At 43.9% G+C, this 21164-nt stretch overlaps 4 protein-coding genes across 16 annotated transcripts in view; all 4 read right to left on the bottom strand.

Moving 5' to 3' along the window:
* The window catches only part of PXK (PX domain containing serine/threonine kinase like), a 36745-nt gene extending 29181 nt beyond the window's left edge, over window positions 1-7564 (bottom strand). For all 13 annotated transcript variants that reach the window (XM_059823503.1, XM_059823500.1, XM_059823504.1 and 10 more), the window contains exon 1: window positions 7455-7564. In XM_059823503.1, coding sequence (XP_059679486.1) covers window positions 7455-7556 — 102 coding nt within the window. In that variant the 5' untranslated portion in view covers window positions 7557-7564. The remainder of the gene's footprint in view (window positions 1-7454) is intronic.
* A 2473-nt stretch (window positions 7565-10037) lies between these two features.
* On the bottom strand, window positions 10038-10588 carry HTD2 (hydroxyacyl-thioester dehydratase type 2). The gene has a single exon (XM_059823349.1). It carries the CDS (start codon window positions 10586-10588, stop codon window positions 10082-10084), a length of 507 nt encoding a protein of 168 aa, XP_059679332.1. The 3' UTR covers window positions 10038-10081.
* A 43-nt stretch (window positions 10589-10631) lies between these two features.
* On the bottom strand, window positions 10632-13090 carry RPP14 (ribonuclease P/MRP subunit p14). The gene is made up of 5 exons (XM_059823350.1): window positions 13005-13090; window positions 12819-12903; window positions 11997-12073; window positions 11321-11399; window positions 10632-10688 (listed from the first exon to the last, which is right to left on the bottom strand). Exons 1-5 carry the CDS (start codon window positions 13088-13090, stop codon window positions 10632-10634), a joined length of 384 nt encoding a protein of 127 aa, XP_059679333.1.
* Window positions 13091-15752: 2662 nt separating this feature from the next.
* PRKAR2A (protein kinase cAMP-dependent type II regulatory subunit alpha) overlaps window positions 15753-21164 on the bottom strand; it is a 64339-nt gene continuing 58927 nt past the window's right edge. The window contains exons 9-11 of the mRNA XM_059823200.1: window positions 20805-20870; window positions 20427-20565; window positions 15753-19886 (exon numbers count right to left, since the gene is read on the bottom strand). Of these exons, the coding sequence (XP_059679183.1) occupies window positions 19753-19886; window positions 20427-20565; window positions 20805-20870 (339 nt within the window). The 3' untranslated portion in view covers window positions 15753-19752. The remainder of the gene's footprint in view (window positions 19887-20426; window positions 20566-20804; window positions 20871-21164) is intronic.

The raw sequence follows: 21164 nt of genomic DNA, 5'->3' as shown, positions 1-21164 counted from the left end.
CTCATTCTCACAGTAAGATTGTATTACAAAACCAGATTAGGGCCACAACTATCTTCTCCATGCAGACTCGAGGATTTTTCCCATCTAGTTCTGCGTTGGCACCCTAAAGCACTAATCGAGCCTCCTCTTTATGTCACGGGGCTTGCAACCCGAAACAAGAGCGCATCACGCTCCAGACGTGGTCATTAGTTCTGCCTGTATGGAAAAGGTAAGTCCCGACCACACTCTCTCCATCAGCTCTGACCGTAACAAAGAATTGGCCGCCTCAGCACTACCTTGTCAATACAACTAATGAAAAAGCCTAAATAGTCTTCTAGGTTTTTTCCCAAAGTTGGTAACAAGATTGAAAGTCAAAGAATAGCCATAGTAGAATAGCCATGATAAGAAATACAATCCCATTCCCAGTATCTGCCATGGCTACACATAATCAGTATGCCGAGTTTCAGTGAGAAGTTGATACTTCCTATTGCCTCCACACAGCAACAAGCTTGTCTTGGGATTATAATTAGCACCACTGATATATGCTTCCCATAGGACCAAAGAAGAGCTTTCAACTCTGCAAGGAAAAAGCCTAAATGCACAAAAGCCTTTATTACGCTGCCAAATTCTGTTTTATTTAGGAAAAAATCTGAATTATGACAATTTTCTTCTGAGACAGTCTGATTTGATAGCACGACTGAGACTGTGCTCATAGGAAATAAATGAAAGTGTAAGGAAAACAAATAGGCACACTCAGAATCATTTCTGTTTAGCTGCATCATCTAACACAGGCAAATATGATGGAAAAGGCTTCAGAAACAGCTAGTAACTACCAGAGTTCACTCCTGCCAACAATTTTAGGGATCAACAACCAGGCTCAGTGAGGTCTAGGTTAGCTACACTCATGCAGAAATTCCCATGGCATCTTTCACTCCTACATGAATGGCTCAAAATCTTTCCTATGACTCAGTTCACCAAACAACTTCAAAGGAGCCCTAGCAGCTGCTAGCTGGCAAAGAAAGGTCCCAGCTTGCAGAAGAGAGACAACCTCACGCTACTGATTTTGCCCGCAGGCAGCAAGCTCACTGGCAGCAACTACATAGGAGCCACCACCAAGACAGGCCATAAAACCATTCCCCAAGACAACCTCCCTGAGTCCCTCCAAACTCCCACACAGGTAAGGTTTGTACGTCCGCTGCTCTTCCTACCAATACTGCCAAGCCAGTGCCTGCCACAACCTTGATACTCCAGCAGCAGTTCAATACACATTTTTAAAGATGCCAAGCAAAGCGGTTTTACCTATGGGATCATTTCCTGGCTGCTCCAATTAGTCAAGAAAGTGGAAACTGGTGCTGGGAGGAGGTCGGGAGTAATGAAAGCTGTATGACCCCAGCTGCACACTGTCGTTTCCTAGAATCTTCTTCCTACCACTACAGAGTGCTGGATAGAGTTTCTGAAAAAGAGTATTTTCCAAACATCCATATGGATCAGTGACAACCGTGCCGCATTTCTCCAATCCTTTGCCAGTAACAGTTTCACAATCACTTCCTGGGATTAATGTTATCCTGAACTTAGCCATTTTCATGCAGAGACAACATTTAGGTGGTTTTCCCCCCAAATTCACCAAGATTATTCCCGGTATTCCAGTACTTGTTAAAGCATCAGCATCAGCATCTCAGAGCTGCTCAGGTTTATGTTAACATTCCTAGGTGAAAGTTACACAGCAAAGCATGTCCAAATGTTTAGCAATTACTGTTTATCATCTTTCCTAGTTTTTGAAACTGAAAGCAAACAAGAAAGAAAGGCTTTTGCAGAGACAAAATAGGAAAGAACAAGTGGTGAATTTAGAGATTCATATAATAAAACGTAGAGAGTCTCGCCAATATTGGGTAATACATTCTGTTTTCCCAAGAAAATAGTCTCTAAATTTCTGGCTCAGGAGAGTCAGTCTATTTTTCACAGATTTCTGCTGTACATCTGTTTAATCCAACAGACTTGAAAAGCCAACCATTATAAAGATCCAGGTCACCTTCAGGTCACATCAACTAGAAGTTTGAAAGGGCTTTATTTTATAAGCATTAAAGAGAGGAAAGCCTAATTAAGCATGAATACAATCCCTGCTTAAGTAGGCTGGATTGGAACAATTTCTAGTAAGAAGCTCTTTTAAATGTTTATTTAGAAAATCTCCCATGTGAAAAGTAGCAACAAAATCAGGCAAGCTGCTCAGACTCAGGGACCTCTTCGCTACAGGGCATAGTATTTATTCGCTATTGCACAACCTGCCATTAAACCCATCTGAGGTACAAGCAGCAACAGTGGTGTTTACCTGCATTTTAAACAATGCACGTGTTTGTCCGGGGACATTATACAGTTCCACACACACTGTATCGCTGGTGTAGTAATGAGTAAGCCATTCAACAAGTGAAAGCTATGAAGTAGGACAACTGCAGAAAAAAAATAGGACACACATTTACATGTAATGAAACGTACTGAACAAGAAAAGCTCTGGAGAGAGATGAGAGAAATAACAGCTTCTCAGTACCCTGCGTCACCATGGCCTTCACCAGAAAAGCAAAATATTCAGTATTTTTCAGGAAATACTCAGTAGCTGATAACAATATTCTAATTACACTGCAAGATCTCTAAGGCAATGGATTTACTAAGGTACAACACAGCAACTAATATTTTGACTGCAATCTTTGCAGCAGCTACAACACAATACTAATTTAGTAAGTTCACCAGTGGAAACCGTAAGGTTGGGATATTTAAAATTAGGTGTGATGAAACAGCTATCTTTTTTGAGCTCAGGCTGGGGGGGGCGGGGGCAGCAGGAGGTGGTCAAGCATACTAAGTCCAGTGGAGGAACTGCATTTCCAAAACCTCAAACACGTGAACTCTAATAGTTCCCTGTCTAAAGCCACCTCTAAAAGTAACTTCATGATTTTTCTTTTTTCCAAAGTGAAGGCAACCTTGTAGAGATTCAATTCCTTATAAAGCAGATGTGCAAAGTCCTTTACAAGCTTTTAAAATAAATCCTACAGTTCTAGAAACATATGGATCCATTTTTGTATCACAGAACAATATAGGAAAAATATAAATGCTTTTTCAATATTTTTCTAATCTAAAAGCTGAGTGTCAACATTCATCATTGCTTAAGGAAAACGAAAAACTCTGAAAGTATGTTACAAGAGGGATTTATTTCAGCTGTTCATTTCCAAATGCCTTTAAGACAACAATGTACTGTAGCAAAATTGGCTGTTTCACTACTTCAATTTAAACATGAAATGCATGAAAAAGGAAAATCATTTCAGAAAAGAATTAAGGAATGTTCAGAAGTATATGTATAACTTGCTAGTGGTTTTACTGTTTTAAAGTGCTCTAAAACTTGTATGTACAAATGTGCAGTTCTTATTAAGGAATATGTCTAGATAATTGTAGAAGAAAATAGCATCCTATTTTAAGGCTTAGAAAGCAAGCCACTTTTAAATAGTGAATATACAGATAAAATATTGCAATATGAAGCAAGTTCAATAGCCAAAATTTATTAAAGCTTTAGTGCTGAAAATGCCTGTTGTTAGAACACCACATTTGGCATTAAGATGAGACACTTGCAAATGGCTTAATATATTGGATGTAATTCCACTCCTATTGAATTCAAGGAACACAATGGCAACAAAACAACTTCATTTTCTGCAAAACCATTGGTACAGATACCTACCAAGAGCACTGAACCATGCCTATGAAAAGGTGCCCAACACACCCCTGGGAGTTACACAGTTACTCTCTCTTCTTATGCAGTGCTAGTAATTGAAGCACATAGGAGACAAAATGAAGCTGACAGGGTTTACTCACGTCATTTCAAATCTATTGAGTGAGGTACCATTGGAATGCGTCTGCCATATAAATTTATTTGGCTTTGGCTTTCAAAATGAAAAGGACTCCATAAACACTGCCTTACAGAATTATTTGTATGTAAGTGCACATTCCAACAAAACTCAGACTGCTTGTAACACACTTAACCGGAGAAACAACTTTTGTAAAAAAGAAAAGGCATCATTTTCATCTTCAATTATCACTGGAAATAAATATGTGGAAAGAAAACCTAAGCCAACAATTTCTTTGTTGCAACACAAAAGCCTAGAGATTATGTACCAGCTAAGATGTACTAGCTCAAGTAAGAACTTCTGAGCTCTTTTGACTTGAAACATAAAGAGCTTGCAAGCGTATCAGAAAATTTTGCAATTGATTTCCTAACAATCTAAAAACCACATATACTAGGGGGTTGACATGCTCTTACTAAGCAAAAAGTGCAAACCCTCAAAAGAACATTTTAAATACTAGCTTTGTCCTTTCTTAGGTTTCTGGAGAATTCAGGTAAGCATGTAGTAGTTTTGGGTTTTGTTTTCAGTTTTGTTTTTTTTAGTTTCACCTTCATCTCCAGGAAACAGAAACTCAGCCTCTGCCAAGTACAGCCCTTGATTCAATACTATTAAGTTTACACTTACCCAGTCTGTTGTATTAAATCTAAATTAACAGAAGCTGCTTAGAACAATAGACAAGCAAACTATTCATTTGACACAAGCTTTGGTCTTCTGCATGGTATTTCACCATGTCTACAGATCTTTTCCTGAAATTCTTCACCTTTTCCTTAGCTGGTTATTCAGAAGACTGGCTATTTTCAGCACCCATAGAAGGTTTACATTATTACTAGTTCAGTTGCCACGCTAAAGTTGTGCCCAACCTGGGCCTAAATCATCTTCATGTGAGTGCTTTTACAAGCAGTGATGTACAGGAAAAAAACTGTAAGTGCAAGTTTAAAGCAATTCTTGCAACACTAAGTAGCATTATAAAACCTTAATAGATACTGCTGACAAAAGAATAGAAAATTTATTCATAGATGCCTTTGTATTTCAGCTTTAGAACAAGTCTAGCATGTGAAGACCAAATTCTCCTAACATTAGTTTGAGATGAAGAATTGTATAGGTCTACACCTTTTGAAGATATCACTTTGAGGTAGGATGAGGAACAAACCCAAAATGCACTCAGTTAATGACAACCTACTTCCTTACATCTATAACATGACAAAGTAAAATACAGTCTTAATGCCCCACAAAAGCACTTCAACCCTTATTTCTTAGAGGGGCTTCATTTACACACCTTTTCAAACACAAGGATCTGTTTGTGTGGCTTATTTAAACCAGGAAAGTTCAAATCGGGGACAGTGTCATCCACCAATAAACAAATTATTCAGATACCAGAGACATTAAGATGAAGTGTCCAAAATGACAAAATAGTTGACTTACATCAAACAAGAAACCAAGTCTGTGTTATGGCTTCCTGTATTTTGTTATCCCACACTGCCTCTATATAAACCATCTGTGCTACGCACACTTCAAGCCATCTTTCAACTATCAACAGGGCTTCTGCAGTAAAACAAACAATTACTAATAGATGTATCTTAGAGACAGATTTTAAATCAAAAGGCACAGTGCGCCAGCATTCTGTTATTAACAAAAGATCAGAACAAATCAGTACAGATTTTTTTCTGAACATCCGTTAGTAACAGAACACAGAGATGAAAGACAGAGGGGGGAGCAACATTTGCTATCACACTCACCCGGACAAGACAACACACACGCAGAGTCTGGATTGAAAAACTACTTCCAAGTTCTCATTCTAAAAGAATTTTGTGACTTTTTTTTTTCCCCCAACCAGAATCATGCAAACCAAAGGCAAGAACACAAAAAGCTATTGTCATTTGCACTAGCAAAAAAGTGTAATAAGGCAGGATGGAAACAAGTTAACAGTGAAACTGTAATCTGGACTGCTAACTGGGGAGTATTAGAAGTTACACAACTTCTCATAGGACTTGGGACATGCACCCCTCAGCTATTGAAACAGGTAAAAAGTATTAGGCTTGCCAGAAAATAAACCTCATTGGTTTTATTTATAAGAGGAGTTGCAACAGTTGAGAGCCATAGCCTCCTAGATTCCTAAGATCTGCTGGACAATTTCTCATACACAACTTCTGTTCAGAGGAAGACTGCAACATTAGTTAATGCGAGTTCCTCACACAAAAAACACTTAAGTGCAGATTACTTATAGGAAGAGTATTTAATAAGACAGTCTACAGATTAGTTGTGTATCGCGTGGTGAACCTACCATTATTGTCATTCAAGTTAAGAGTATTCACCAGATGCAAGGAACCAGGAAGAGAGATCACCAAGGCAGGAATCAGAGCTGTGTAAAGGGCAGAAGGAACACCCTCTCTCCATTTAAAACATGCTTCCTGCTAGCATACCTGGGGCTGAAGTACCCCTGGCCTCCTTTTTAGCCCAGCATCCCTGCCCTCAGCTAAAGCAGGAATCAGAGTGACAGCCAGCTCTCTCTCTGATTCACAGTACTGCTTGGTCATACCATAAGTAAACCTAGTTTTTAAAGTGGAAAATAACTGCAAACAGGAGATTATGAAATTTGGACTATTACTGCATGCTCAAAGACAGTACAATTCTTATGGAGACGGTGTGCATGTGTACTAGACATCCCAGAAGAATTAATCTGTGACTTATACAAAAGTCACAGTAGGGCTCATTCTGCTGAGTGTCATCACTCCCCACAGCAAAGTAAGCGGGGCTGTACCCTCAGTTAACGTCTCTGCAGCTTTACAGCCTTCACTACAGTCGCACAGTACGCCCCGGAGGCAAATGTGGCCCGTTCAAATGTAACTTCATCTCAGCCACCGAAATGAGGCAACCAGAACCCATCTCTGCTCCAAACGCTGCAACAGACCCCGAGAAAAACAGAAATTACGACAACTTTTTTGGTCAGAAGGCACAAGGCCTCCCTCTGAGCGGACGCCAGTCCGAGACAACCCGGAGCCCGGGCACCGACTGCAGCCCGCAGACCCGAGGCGGTACCACCACCGGGAGCCGCGGCAGGCTGCGGAAGGAAAACCCGCCTAACAGAAAGGAGGAGAAGGAGCCGAACAACTGCCGGCTCGCTGCAGGAGACCGGGCAACGGCGGCACCGCCACATCCCCATCGGAGGGGCTGCCCGGCTGCGCGGGAGGTGAAACCCGCGCTCCCGGGGTCTCGGCCCCGCGGCCCCCCCCACCGCTTCACCCTCACCCCCTCAGCACCACACCAGCTGCCCAGGCCCCCGCACAGCCCCAGCCCACCCGCTCCCCACAACTGCCCCGGGCCTTGCCCCAGCGCCCTCCCCGCCTCCCGCTACCCTCGGCCTCGCTCCTGCCGGGCTGAGCCGCAGGCCCCCGCCCAGCCCCGCTCCCCCCCCCCCCGCACCGCCCGTGCCCCGGCCCGGCCCCGCGGACCCCGGACACCGCCCCGGGCACCCCCCCCCGCGCCCCCCGGCTTCCTCCCGTTACCTCACCTCGCTACCCCTGTCCTCCCGCCCCGGCACCGGCCGCTCCCGCCGCCCCCCGCGGCCCGGCCTGCCCGCTGGCCGGCGCCGCTCACCGTGTGGGAGTGCAGGCTCTGGCTCGCCTCGATCTGCGCTGTCAGCGGCACCGTGTCGTCCAGCAGCACCTTGCCGGCCGGCGGCTTCTCCATGAAGGCCATACCGGGGCGGGGAGCGGGAGCCCGGCGCCGCCAACCTGCTTCCCGGGGCAGCTCCCGGCGCGGCCGCCGCTGTCAACACGGCAGCGCCGCGACGCCGCCGCCGGGCCTTAGCGCCGCCGGCCGCCAGGGGGCGCCGTGCCGCGCCCGCCGCCCGCACGCGCGGCCGCTCGGGGCAGGCCCGGCCTCGCGCGGCGGCTCTCGGCCCCGGGAGCGGGCGGCGGCGGGGCACGGCGCGGTCCGTCCCCCGGGATCAGGAACGGGGGAGGGAGCTGGGGGGCCGGCAGAGCGCACGGGACTGCCCGGTGCCCCGCAGTGGACGAGTCGCCCCGCTGCCCGGCGCCCCGAGCCGCTCCGGTGGCGCGAACGGCTGCGGTAGCTTCAGCTGCCGAGACACCCCGAGACACCGCTGGTCCTCGCAGAGAGGGAGGAACTTAAAAGGGCCGGCGCACTTGCTGCTCTTTACCTTTTGGGGTTTTTTTTTTAGTCAAACGATCATCCAAAATCAAACAGCATACAGTATCTTCTATCCAATTCGTAGATTTTAGGGTTTTCGGGTTTTTTTTCTAAACAGAGATTTAAAGTTCTTAAATTGAGTTCCACAGCCTAGCTTTCATTGCAGCAGTGTAGAAAACTCTTTATTTCAGTGTTACTTGGCACTTGGGAACCTACGGCCTGTTGAACGCTTGTCTGTATTTCCGTTTGTCTTTCTACACCGCGTACAGGAATTAATCTCACTTGAGATGTTCAGTCAGACCACAGAGCTTGAGTTTGTCGTACCCTTCAGTTACCGTAAACAGCCTCCTCTGTCTGGCAGCTCCAGACTGGCAGGAAAATGCACTGTGCGCTGTAGTTAAGGAGCTAAATCTCAGGCTGGAACAGCAATCTTGACTCTTTCCAAACTGCTTCTTCTATAGTGACCCAAGAAGTCAGATACAGATTTGATTCCTTTTGTGAACAGGCATTAACATGACGACGTCCCATCTAGAGAGGCAGGTGAACAAGGAACACGGGAATGAGCATGCCTGCTTTGAAAAACAGTGTTTTGTACAGCAAAAGGCAGTGTTCAGGCAATGACCCAGGGCAGAGGAAAAGGAAACGGGAAGCGAAGCAACCCCTACAGACAAGAGATAAGGAAAGCTCTCGCAAAGTACTTGTGCTGTGAACAGGCCAAACCCCATGCTTTGAAAAGAGAGGGCATAGCGAAGTCAAACAGCTTAAACAGTACCCCTCCCTCTGCTCTAGTTTGACTTAACACCTGGGGTTTGTTGTTACAGTGCAGCTGCATTTAAGAACAAGACATCACACCCAGAGAGAGTAACTGTTTTAGCAGTAGCTTTCATCACAGTTTGAGGACAAACTCTCTTTTCATAGCAAACAACTTTTGAGATTATTTGCAGCCAAGAAAAGTTATGGATGCATTTCTGCTGCAGAGAAGATGGGGGGATAACAGAAGTTTTGCCAGAAAATTGTATGAGCCACCAACTGAAGACAGTGTGTACTTCTACTCCCCATCACTCCTGAAAAAAAGTTTCTTACTGTATAGTAATCCTACATTGGTACTAAAATAATTTAACCCAGATGAATAACTAATGAATTTACGAAAAGCCTACTTTACCAGCAACCAAGGTACTTTCAGTGGGCAAAGGGGAATACATGTTCAGTCAAATAAGCAAAGAGAAGCCACGTAGTTAGTACTCAACAAAATTGCCCCTGTTTGTCTTGCCCACAGGAACATACAGAGGCAATAAGTACAAGTGACAATACAGCTTTTTAAAAGCCTCCTTCACTCTACTTCTGGGAGGCAAGTTTCAGAGACATTTATCATTAAAGGCATTTTTTTCTTTGCTAATCATCAGGTTTTGTAAGGTATCTCAAGAATTTGAAAGTATTATGAAAGCCACATCTCCAGCAGAATCAGGCAGAGCATATTGTTTATGTGAAGGCTGACTACTACTTATTTGCAGAGCTAAGGAAGGCTTTACTAGCTAGAACACTGCAAAAGAACACACTGCACCAACATCAGCTAGAGCTGCCATGCAGATGGCAACAGATCTTGCAGTACGTGTGGGTCAGTACCTCCACTTCTGTTCTGCTTGTTGAACACACAGAATTGTCCCCTCCCTCCGGTGCTTGTTAGCAATACAACTACCTTGTAAAGAGGGAACAAGTTTTAACTGAACTCAGCTAGAGTGGACTGTGATTTTGGCAAAAAGAACAGCCTCAATATAAGCCCCGCCACTCCAGACTTCCCACTGGAGCAGAGCAAAGGCCCAGGTAAACGTGCCACTTTTGTCACAGTAAGTGCCTAGTTCCATTGATTTCATCTTGGAAGTACGCAGGGAAAAATGAAAAGCTCTAAGTTTAATGCAGTTCTATCGAGATTAAGTTTGTGCACTGTCTTTGAAATCCTTTGGAAGTTTTTTGTTGCAAATTTACTGGATTAAGTGATGTCACGTAAAAAGACACAGTCAAAACCAAGCATACATTTCTGGCCTTTATAATAAAGCAGCACAGGATCAACAGCTCTAACTGTCTGACACCATGACTTTCACCATCCCTTCCATAACGGTCTTTCCACTTTCTTTGACTTTACATGATACTGAAATGTGTGCAATAGAACCCTTCAGTCGTTTAACTTCTGCGGCAGCTATGACTTCTTCACCTGTATACAAAGGAGCTGGAAATCGGATCTCCTGAGAAAGAAATACACAACCTTGACCAGGCATTTTAGTACCCAGAACTGCAGAAATAAGTCCATTGATCAAAACTCCATGTACAATAGTTCTCCCAAACCTAGATTTCTTTGCAAAATCTTCATTTAAATGCAAAGGATTTGTGTCACCTGTTAAATCAGAAAAAGTAACAATATCATTCTGTGTAAAAGTTTTGGTAAGTTCAGCTTTGTCTCCAACTTTTATGTGTAAACTCTGAAGGAAGGGACGTCCAAGCAGGGAGTTGATAAATGTTAGCTTTGTCAAGGCTCTTTGTCGGAAATCCCCTCCAGAAATTCCACGCCTGAAGGGCTGCAACATCTCAAGCAACTTCTGCTTCGTACAGCCAAACCAACAACTGCATTCAGTCCAAGACTAGTTCTCTACTGTTCCCAGATAACGCAAGAAGAAATGGAGATGTCTAGTTTGGGGGGAAACAAACACAAAGCAAGAAACAAACTAAAGCATTTTTAAAAAAAAAACCACACCACAACAAAACACCATCAAATGCACGCAAAGTTGAAAATACTTAAATTTCCCTTTTACATAAAAGATTAAAAATTTAGAGCTATGTCCAAGCAGATTTTTGTTTATCCATTGCTTCCGAGACAAAGAATTCTTGGAACTCATTCAGGAAAAAATAAGCTCTGGAAGTGCATGTTCATGCACGCATTTTTAAATGAGGTCAGCGACTATTAGAAAGGGAAGAAATTGGGTAGTGAGAATGAAAGATTGGACCAAGATGTGGGCCAAGAACAAAACTTCCCAGAAATTATTTTCTTGCAGATGTATTAATGAGATCAGATCTCACTGGAATGAAACCGTAAATTAATGAGACGGCCACTACCAGCACATTTCACAAGATTCATTACAAGATAAGAATTACTTACACAGGCCTACACACCTGCACTGAAAAGCATTTCATTCCCAAACCAAGATGTTTTTGCATCTAGGCCATCTTTCTATGAAGAGGCAGTGTGCTCAGCTAGCCAGACAACCTTAGAGCAAGAACTGACATTTGGGGGAAGCCATCCAGTCCCCGCAGGGCTTTACCTGCAGCACTCGAAAGGCACACCTCCTGTTCTGGTAGAAGCCCAGCAATGTTAGAGCACTCCACAGCTTGACGAGGCCACTAAGTAAAAAGAAGACAAAATATATTAATAAAATTTGGTTTTCTCTGTTTTCCTGCAGCATAAGTATCTTAAATAAAAACACGTTACATAAAGAGTAACATAACCTTAACTGAGTTTAACAGCAGGGAATTTCATCAATGAGTTCTAATAGCAACACTGTGCCCTGAAGGGTTATTGCAATGACTGCAGTCTCTTGTCCTTGACATACAGAGATACATACTGTAATCTTTTCGAGTTCACTTTACCAGCATCCCTCTGTGCATTTAAGCTCCTTCTTCCCCTAAATCACCTGCACTTGTCTTTACCATTTGAATCCGGTAACCGTACCCATCTTTACTATAGAAAGAGATTTAAAGCCACATATTTCAAAGGTGCTTAGTTGCTGTCAGACCATTCTGTTTTAAAGCAGGAATAATGTACTGGTGCATGTAGGTTACCAAATCTTAGTGAATTTTTATTTATTTTCTGCATGCTGTATGCAGATGCCTGCAAGTTAGGCTCAATTTTTCAAAGACCATTCTTAGCTTAAGAGTTCTGTTTTCTTATGAAAAATATTTTCATGGCAGTATCTGAAGTGTGTACCTACTGTACCTTACCTGCTAATAACTCTTAATATGGCAGACAGAGTTTTTTCTTCATATGTTAAGACGTCAACAGGCAAAGCTGCTCCAACCTATGAAAAAATACATTATTAAATAAAGTACCATCCTATGCTCTTATAGTGGTTTATAAGCAAGTGAATTCACTGCCAGCACGTGATGTCATTAAAGGTGTTATAGTTACACTCAAATCTCACGAGTGTTTTAGCCACACCACCACTAGATTTTATACAGGACCCTTCCTCTCAGAGCTCTTTAGGCAGAAGCCACTTTTAGTTCCACATTAAAGCTGGAGAAACAGGGGCCCAGCAGCAATATGACTTGCTTAAAGTTACCCAGCAATACCACAAACACAGCAAGAATAGTACTGTGGACTTCCCTGTCCAAGAAGCTGTTCCCATCCTGTGGTTCTCCTTTTAGAACCTCACTGCAGTGAAAGCATCAATACCCCAAATTCTAAAAGCCAGGTAGGCCGGAGCCACTTGACTATAGACGCTAAGACAACACGTACAACCCCAGCTTCATTAAGAAAGTTAGAGCATGGGCTGGAGAGCAAGTAACAGGTTAACGCAGAGGCGAACCGAAGACACTTATCCTGCCTCCGCAGGCCCAAGGCTCCAGCCTGCCTCTTCAGCGCACCGCCAGCTCGACCGCTCTCCCCGCCGGCTCGGACACTGCCCTGCGGCCAGACGGGCAGACTTCAGGGGGCTGAGCCCACCGCGGAAGCCAGGGGCCCACCGGCCGCTCCCGCACGGCTCTCCTGGGCCCAGCGCGAAGCCGCCAGCCGAGGGAAGGAGCCCGGCCCCGGCCCCGGCCCACCTCTCCGTGCAGCTCCCTCAGCGCCGACACCACCAGCTGCTTGAACTGCGCGACGCTCGGCCGGGCCCCGCCGTCCGGCAGCTCCCTGCGGGGAAGCAGAGCAGAGGGCAGGCTAGCGGGGCTCCGCGGCGGCGGGGGGCGGCCGCGGGGCGGATCACACACACGCTCGCTCATTCACTCACTCACAGGCGGACGCGCAGGTAGTGGTGCTCCGCGGCGCTCCGCAGCACCCGCCGCTCAAAGGTGGCGGCCGGCGGCTCCGCTCGCGCCATCCGCCCTGCAGGCCGCGTACTGCCGCGCGCCCCCGCCGAGCCAATGGCGGCGCGGAGCCCTCCAGCCTTCTACGGCGGCCCCGCGGAGTCAGTGCCCCCCGCCCCGCCTCGGCGTCGCCATGGCGACCGGGCGGCGCGAACGTGCGCGGGCGGGAGGCGCCCGCTGGGAGCGCGTCGCTCAGGCCCGGCCCGAGGCACTCGGTCGCTGCCCCCGTCTCCGGTTGACGACGACGACGACCTTCCCGAGCCTTTCCGTCACGCCGAGGCGGCCGCTAGGGAAGGCCGCCGCTCGCCTCTGCTTCAGCCAGGGCACAGCAGCGCGTTGCTCGCTCTCGGTAACTGCTCTCCACCGGGCAGGCTGGTAGCGCTGATCCTCCGGGCAGGGGAAACAGCCGGTGCCCGGTTATGCCATCGAGGAGAGCAGGCACTGCTGCCCCGCCGGGCACGGGCCAGCAGCAGGCATTGGTCTGCACGGCTGCAGGTCGGTGCTCGGCCTCGCTTGCTCTCCCTGAGTGCCGAGGCCCAGGCAAGGCCCACACCCAGAGCCCCAGAACCAGCCCTGTGGGAAACCTGGGCTGAACCTTTTCAGATTGAGGAAGGCAACGACCAGTCTTTGGGTCTGAAATTAATCTCTGGGAAGCTGTGGGAACAGATGGTGTTTCTCAGTGCTACATGCTAGCTTTTAGCTTCAGAAAGACAAATATTGAACGCTCCACAATAAACATGCTGTTGGAGAGGGGCTAGCCCCTTTAAACAAATTCCCCTTTAAACAAATTATGACAACACTTCCCCTTTAAACAAATTATGTTGGTCCTGATGCAGTTCCTGGTGGAGTGTGCTGTCTGGCACCATAACACTGAGGGCACTGTGTTATCCTACTGTCTATTTTGCAGTACACACAACTGAAACAGATTTAAAAGAAGTAGGTTGGCAGACTCTCTTTGCATCTCAGGGGTCAATGCCGAGGTGAAGAAATAACACAATTTTAGTACCAGCATGAATCCTTGTAGCTGATCTGAAGATTGTTGTGAAACACACCCTTCGGAGAGAAACAGCAGATAGGATGGAAGTATCTGCCAAAATGGTGAACCATCATCCTCAGCATAAGAACTTTATAGAATATTACTACTTTTACAAAAGGCTTATCCAGGAATTAATATTGACCCCAGCAGGGTGACACTGCAGTAGCCTAACACCCATCTGATGCCAACTCACAAGACACCATTTGCCTTTGCCATCAAGTTGCTCAGTCTGTTCAAAGGAACTTCACAGTTCAAGACGTTTTTCTCTATTTGGCCTCAGGGTTTTGTCTCTGTCCCACAGGGAGCCCGGCCTCCTCTGTCCCAGGTGCTTGGCAAGCTTTGGACCCGAGCCCTAGCACACTGACAGCCTACCTGCATGTCAGGCTGTAAAGGGTGTATCTCCCTCTCTTTCACAGGCACTGATCTGTTTTCCTCTTCCTACTGATGATGTGCAACAAGCCTGCAGACAGTGTACTGGTGTCAGCTAAAGCCCCTGGTGATGTTAAAGAGGTATTCCTAAGAAAACAGCAACATATCTCACAAAAGCCTCCCCAAGAGGTTATCTAATCCACCCCTGCCTCAGACAGATATTGTAAGCATTCAGCAGAGCTAGTTTACAACCGTTCCAAAGAAAATTAAAAATTTAGTGCTGGAAGATTTCACGCTCCCCCAAGCAGTCTCTTCTAGCTGTCTTCCAGACAGATCTTTTCAATGCTTCATCAACAGCTTCCCTGCTGTAACTTATGCCCCATATTAACAGGCCTGTCCTAATCACTATGGGATCATTCCTCCTTGTTGAAATCTTTTACATGTTTGAATATTCCCCGTCCCCTTTCCCCCCAGTCCTCCTTTCCATTGGAAAAAAAAAAATAATAATAATCCCAGTTTTTCCTTATCCTTCTGTAAAATGTAACATTTTTTCATTATTTGTTTATCATGCTGCTGCCCTCTGGCCCCTTCAGGTGTCAACATCTATCTTGATTTAAAGTGCCCAAAGCTGAAGTATTGTATTCCGGCAGAGGCTCTCTCATGATTAGCACCACAATCCCTCTGAACTACTCTCCCAGACTAATTTAACAACTGTACATAAAATACTGTTTAGAAACAAAACTTCAGCAAAAGCAAAAATTGAGTATTTGAGCAGACAATTTCACATGTACCAAAGTAACTTTCTTTTCAAATTGTTAGTTAGGTTAAAAAAGGCAACTTGCCACATAAAATTCAGTAGCTGTAAGTGTAGGCCAGCAAGAGACCTTCAGGAATACTGTGTTTCTCCTAGGAACCAAAAACCAGTTAGCACAGTGCTCAAACAATAAATCAGATCTACGATAATTTGGCAGACATACCAGAACAGCCAGTTTTATTGGGAGCAATAATATCTACAGAAACGGGTATTATTTTTAAGATATTAGTAAAATTTTATCACCAAACAGCAAAACTTGGTGGTCGGGTAATGTAATCTCTTTTGGTTATTGCAACAGGGCGAGTGCTGTTCCCCATAAGGCTCTGATAACACAAGCAACAGTAACTCAGGCACTCCGAGCATATCTAGTTAACTGCTGTAAAGCCCACTCCCGATGTAAGCACTGGGGGAGGTTGTGTCAGCTGCAGTAAGTCAATAAAGAGCACACACAGGATAGTACAGGAAGGCTGGACACAACATGTCAGTTTTTTATTAACCAAAAGTGAAGCTGAACCTCAGAGTGGTTTAACTTGTTAGAACCATATGTTTATATGGCAAGTATTTTTCTTTCATGTTCAACACTATAGTGCAAGAACCAAACTTCACAGCTGTTCATCCTTTGAGAATCAAGTACTAAATGTAAAATGAATTAAAATAAGGGTCCCTCAATGAATTAATTAAAAGAACATTTAACTCAAAAGAACAGACCAATTTTAAGAACTGTCTCATGAAATTCTCCCAAGTGAAAGACCTTTAAAAGCACTTGGAGCCTTGAGGTAGCAACTTTATGCAGAATTTAATTCCCCTCCTGCCCCACAGAGCAGAGGAAAATTAGTAGCGCATTATTAGCTCCAGCCAGCTAAGCGGAGTTGAGTGTTCTCCTATGAGGTTAGTGACTTTCTCTTCCATCTTGAAAGCAGTGTAGTGCTGCAGACCGTCAGGAAGAAATCCACAAGGAAGGTCTCTTGAAATAAACTATGTGGTTTGAAAAAAGTGAAAATAATCAGCAATAACCATAACATCAAAAATTATCTGGAGTGAAAAAAACCAAAGTGTTTGTATTTTGGCAAGACTAGTTTACAAATACATGTCAAGAACAAGAGTCTGCTTTCAGCCAACAGAAAAGAAAGAATGGAAGTGACATTCAAAGGGGTTTTGTTTTTTGCCCTCTGTGCAAAATTGCACTTTGTTTTTAAAGTTTTAAGTTTTGCACTTTTGTTTCTAAAAAGAGAGCACTTTTGCCCTTTTTTGTTCTTTTACATTGTGAAACCTGTGCTGTGACATTAAACAGAAATACCATATGCCAGGATATTTGACCACTGAAAGCTCCTCTCACCGACTTCACAACAATCACAAGCAGGGAATCACAAACAAGAGACTTTTTTTCCTCTAAGTCTCGAAGACAGTATCCTCTTTGCCCACTTTGCTGCTGAGTTCTTTTATTAAAAACTAGATCTCTCTCTACTGCCAATTTCGGAGACTCCACAGCAGATTTACTGAACACTGAGCAGTAACAACAAAAAACCTGAGCTCGTTCTCCATGACAATTGTGATGAACAGTCATAGTGAAAAGGAATGAGCTGAGATACAGTGATGCAGGCAGATCTTTACAAACAGGCACCTCACTTCACTCCCTGGTCTTGGTATTGCCACTCACACGCTTTCCGACTTTGCTCACTGCTGGTGCTCTAACCAGATACCTGGCAATGTTGAGTGTCTCACTACAAGCTTCTCTCACTATCTTCATGCTCCAAAATTATACAGAACAGGTTGGTTAAACCAGACCAAACTAATCAGGCACATTGCAAATTATAGCTTTTAAATGGACAAGCCTTCTTACAGGCTCATTCTCTTTCAGCTCAAGGTCAGGTTGCTTCTTTACACCAGAGTGATGTCACACGGATCCTGGATGCAGGATGGCATTGCCCAGTATACCTTTGCTTCGAGGAGTCTAGAGAAAGGTAAAACTTCAAAACTTCTTGCTCGCGTGGGATCCCAATCTTCTGACTTTACGTTCTCATCCTTTCCTTTGACTTCTAGAAGCCATCACATCCTCCCTTCCAGGCAGAATTACTTTAAGAATCTAACATCAGCCTTGCCTGTTTTTTTGGTTAAGCTTCAGAACAACTGCCAATGTTTGCATATGCTGAGGTATACAATCCCATCCTGCAGAGAACCAAAGGCTGTAAGAACCAGAATCCATCTGTAAGGCAGCCCAACCTGCCAGGCTCCTCCAGATAAAGCAGAGGATATTCTGCCTGGGAGCAACAAAGGCCAGCTGATAATTATTCAGAGCAAGTTTCTCTTTAGCCTAGAAGGCAGCACAGAAACTTATACTGTTTTGGAGACCAGTTTATGTCTGGTTCGCAGGACAGTCACAAGCTGGTTTCAAAAGACACTTGTTTTGGAGCCCAAAGTATCTTAAAATTTTATCTGTTATCACTGCGAGGACCTGATGAGTCTATTTTTCATTTTTCTTGGGTTTTGTTTGTTGGTTTGGGTTTGTTTGGTTTGTTGGTTTTTTTTTAAATTCTGTAATCAAAAGAATTATTTTGATTTTGTCTTTGGTGTTAAAAACCTTGGAAGCATGAACGAAGTACCTGCTGCTTCTTTGGCTGTGATTTAGAACAAAAAAACCAGCCCAGTAAAGCAAGGGAAATTCACTGTTCTAAAATACATGCAGTTAGAACAGCCACTAGACATCACAACCAGGACTTTAATAATATGGGAACACCTAGTTCAGTGGTGTCCATTACAAGTCATTTGCATTATATAAAAATATGACTCCCATTACAGTAACTGGACAACAGCCAAACTTACCAAGTTTCCATCTTACTCATATTGCAGGAACTGGGAGGAGCTCATCCATTTAGGGAAAAAAAAAAACTGTCCAGAAATCAACTTAAGAGTTGCAGCTAAGCATCCCATGCCTTAGAGAAATGTCCACTGTGATAACCAGAAGCAGGAATTCAACATTAGCATCCTTCTATTCTTGCTCACATGGCCATGAATAAAAAGAGCAGGTTCTGTTACACTAGCATCCACAATTAAAATTTTATAACCCCATAAAACACCAGTAAGTTTTGCATGAGCTGCAGAAGAATGCAAATTCAAAGGGTCAGTAGATTTATTACCTACAAATTCAATGTCTTTGTACACCATAAAAATGTCCTTCTTATGGTCTGATTCTTATTGAGATAATACTCTGATAAAATCTCAGCAGTGTGCCAATTAAGGTCATTAAAGCTATAGAAATAGAATCTACCTAATAAATGCTGCAAATTTAACAGGTATTTTAGATAAAAATCATTAGCTTAGTTATCACCTAAACCAAAAAGACTCCTCAAACACACCAACTGCATAGTTAGCAAAGACATTTGCTTTACAAAGTCAAATGTTGCCAACTTTTCAAAAGTTTAGCAAATAAACGTGGTATTTGGAAGCATCCAAGTGTCTAATGAAGTTAGAATACTGTGAAATGTTAGGACTGGGGGGAGCTCCTGTAAACAAGTACAGAAGTAGTCTTCATTTAAATTACAAAACATTCACCTCCTTAAAAAGCTTTAAAACTGACCCAGTCAAGAACAGCGCCCTGGGAAATCTAGCAGTATAAAGGATCTCTGTAAGCAAGAGAAGGTCATATATTGTGATCTCACCACAATAAAATGTACTCAGTGTCAGGAGCAAGGAGCAAATTTGGGGAGATGACAATTATGACACCTTCAGGCCATTTGATCTGAACCACTGCACTTTTTTGGGCAGCATAGAGTAAAACAATTTTCTTTGCTGCTCAGAAAACACTTAAAATATAGTAATGCTTTATTTTCTGCATTTTGTTGCTAAGCAGACTCTCCCATATCCCCAGCTCGGTTTACTTGGTTTAAAGAGCTATAGAACCTGCCGCTTTCAGCAGGTGGAAGAAAACTTCAGTGCCACCTTATTAATTGGCTCCATTGCTATTTTACCTTCAAACCCAGATGCTACAATTAAAAGCAAATTTGACATTGTGTAAGAAAAGCATCAGATGAAGGTAATAAGCCTGTAAAAGGCTTGTGTTCCACAGGTTGCCTCTGCAGAACAGGCAACCTCCCACTACAGAATCTGATCTGAAAATTTATCCCAACAGTAACACCAGAAGGAAGGAGACTTCTGTATCTTGCACACTTTGGGTTTCCTATCAGGCACTTGATCTGTTGGACAGATGCCATTCTGAACCAAGTAAGTGAACATAGGGTTAGAATCATCTTTAATCTAGGTCTAATAATGAAGTATCAGCAGCAAAGTGGAGGCAGGGAGTGAGCAATCCATCTGTGCTGAGACTTGTTTATGGTTTTCTAAAATGCCCAAGAAGACAGCAGCAGTAACTGTTCCGTAGTGTCCGTTTTCCTTGTGAGTTGTGTTGCTGATAGGAGGCTTTTCTGTGTCTTGAACTAAGAAGGCATTGAGGTACCCTGTGCCTAATTCCCTGGATCCAACAGGTCCATGCTAGAGCCAAACATTGCCACCAGCTGCTCCTCATAATGTGTTATATTCCTCTTCATAATGTCCATGCAGGGTCCAAGCAACCTCTCAAACGCTTGCACATCCATGACTGCAAAGGAGCAGAAGTGAAAACAAGATTGTTTGTCAAAAAGGACACCACACACCAGTCTATTTTTTGAACTCAGAACGCATACCTCCAGTACAACCCATTCGGGTTTGAGGCTTCAATAAAAGCCATCGAAACAAAAATCATGTTTCTTATTTCCCTCTGTACTGTTATTTGGAGAAACAAGATTAATGAAATACACACCTGACCTCAAGGATAAATACAGAAGCCAAATACACACCACAGTGGTATTAAAAGACCACCTGAAAGCTGTGTGTGACAAACAAGCTGTAGACAAGAAGCTGGTGCTACTTATCCCTTCAAAGAGTACAGGCCACACAAGCAGAAAAAACCAGAATCTGCTGGAAGGAAGCAGTGATGCTTCTCAAATTTCAATGTGGAGATCCATGCTCCTAGCTTCTCACGTCTGACCGCCAGTTACTAAAAGGCTGCTAGGTTTTGAATAGCTGCTCACTCAGGCATGGTCCACAAAACAAGCAAAGACCAGGAAAGGGTAACTAGAAACACAGAACATCTGCTTACCTAAACATTTGACCTCCCCAACAGCATAGGCAGAGGCTGCTCTGGGTTTGTTGGTAACAAGTGCAAGCTCTCCAAAGTACTGCCCTCTGTGACACCGGGCAATCTCCACTTCTTGGTTAGCTTCTTTACTCGTCATAGTCTGTTAAAAAGTACAGTTTGCAGAGGAGCAGATACAAACAAAAGAATTTCCAACTTTAGTAAAGTGACTTCTAGCCACTTCAGAGCAGGCATGGGGATTTACAACCTACATCATATGAGTGACAATGATAAATATCATAGAATAATATTTTAAAATAAGTCAGGGTAGGCTTTTTCACACCACTTGTATTAATCAAATCAGAGATTGACCTAAATTCTAATCACCCATTTTGAACTCACCTTGCTTTTAATCAAGATTTTTACTTCACCAGATTCTACAATGTAAAAACAATCTGCTTTATCACCCTGTAAAGAGAAAAAAGTAAAACAAATTATTTTTTGGTTTACTGTAAAAGTATGTATAAATGGTATTAAAGCATTAACTCTGAACTAGGCCTGTGCAGAAATCTGCTAGAATTGACAATTTCCAAAAGCAAGTTTTTCTAAAACACCACACCAATTTAGTGACCACATTTCTAGATATCAGTAGGAAGAAGGATCCATTAAACTAAGTAGGAGCTTAGTCAATCCAGGGTAAAATAGTGGGAGAACAGCAGAACCCAGAATAGCTGTATTTGAGGAGCATGAACACAGACAGTA

Source organism: Gavia stellata, chromosome 12, assembly GCF_030936135.1.
Source record: "Gavia stellata isolate bGavSte3 chromosome 12, bGavSte3.hap2, whole genome shotgun sequence".
Taxonomy (NCBI): domain Eukaryota; kingdom Metazoa; phylum Chordata; class Aves; order Gaviiformes; family Gaviidae; genus Gavia; species Gavia stellata.
Note: the sequence above shows the minus strand (reverse complement) of the source record. Positions and strands in the feature narration are given on the sequence as shown.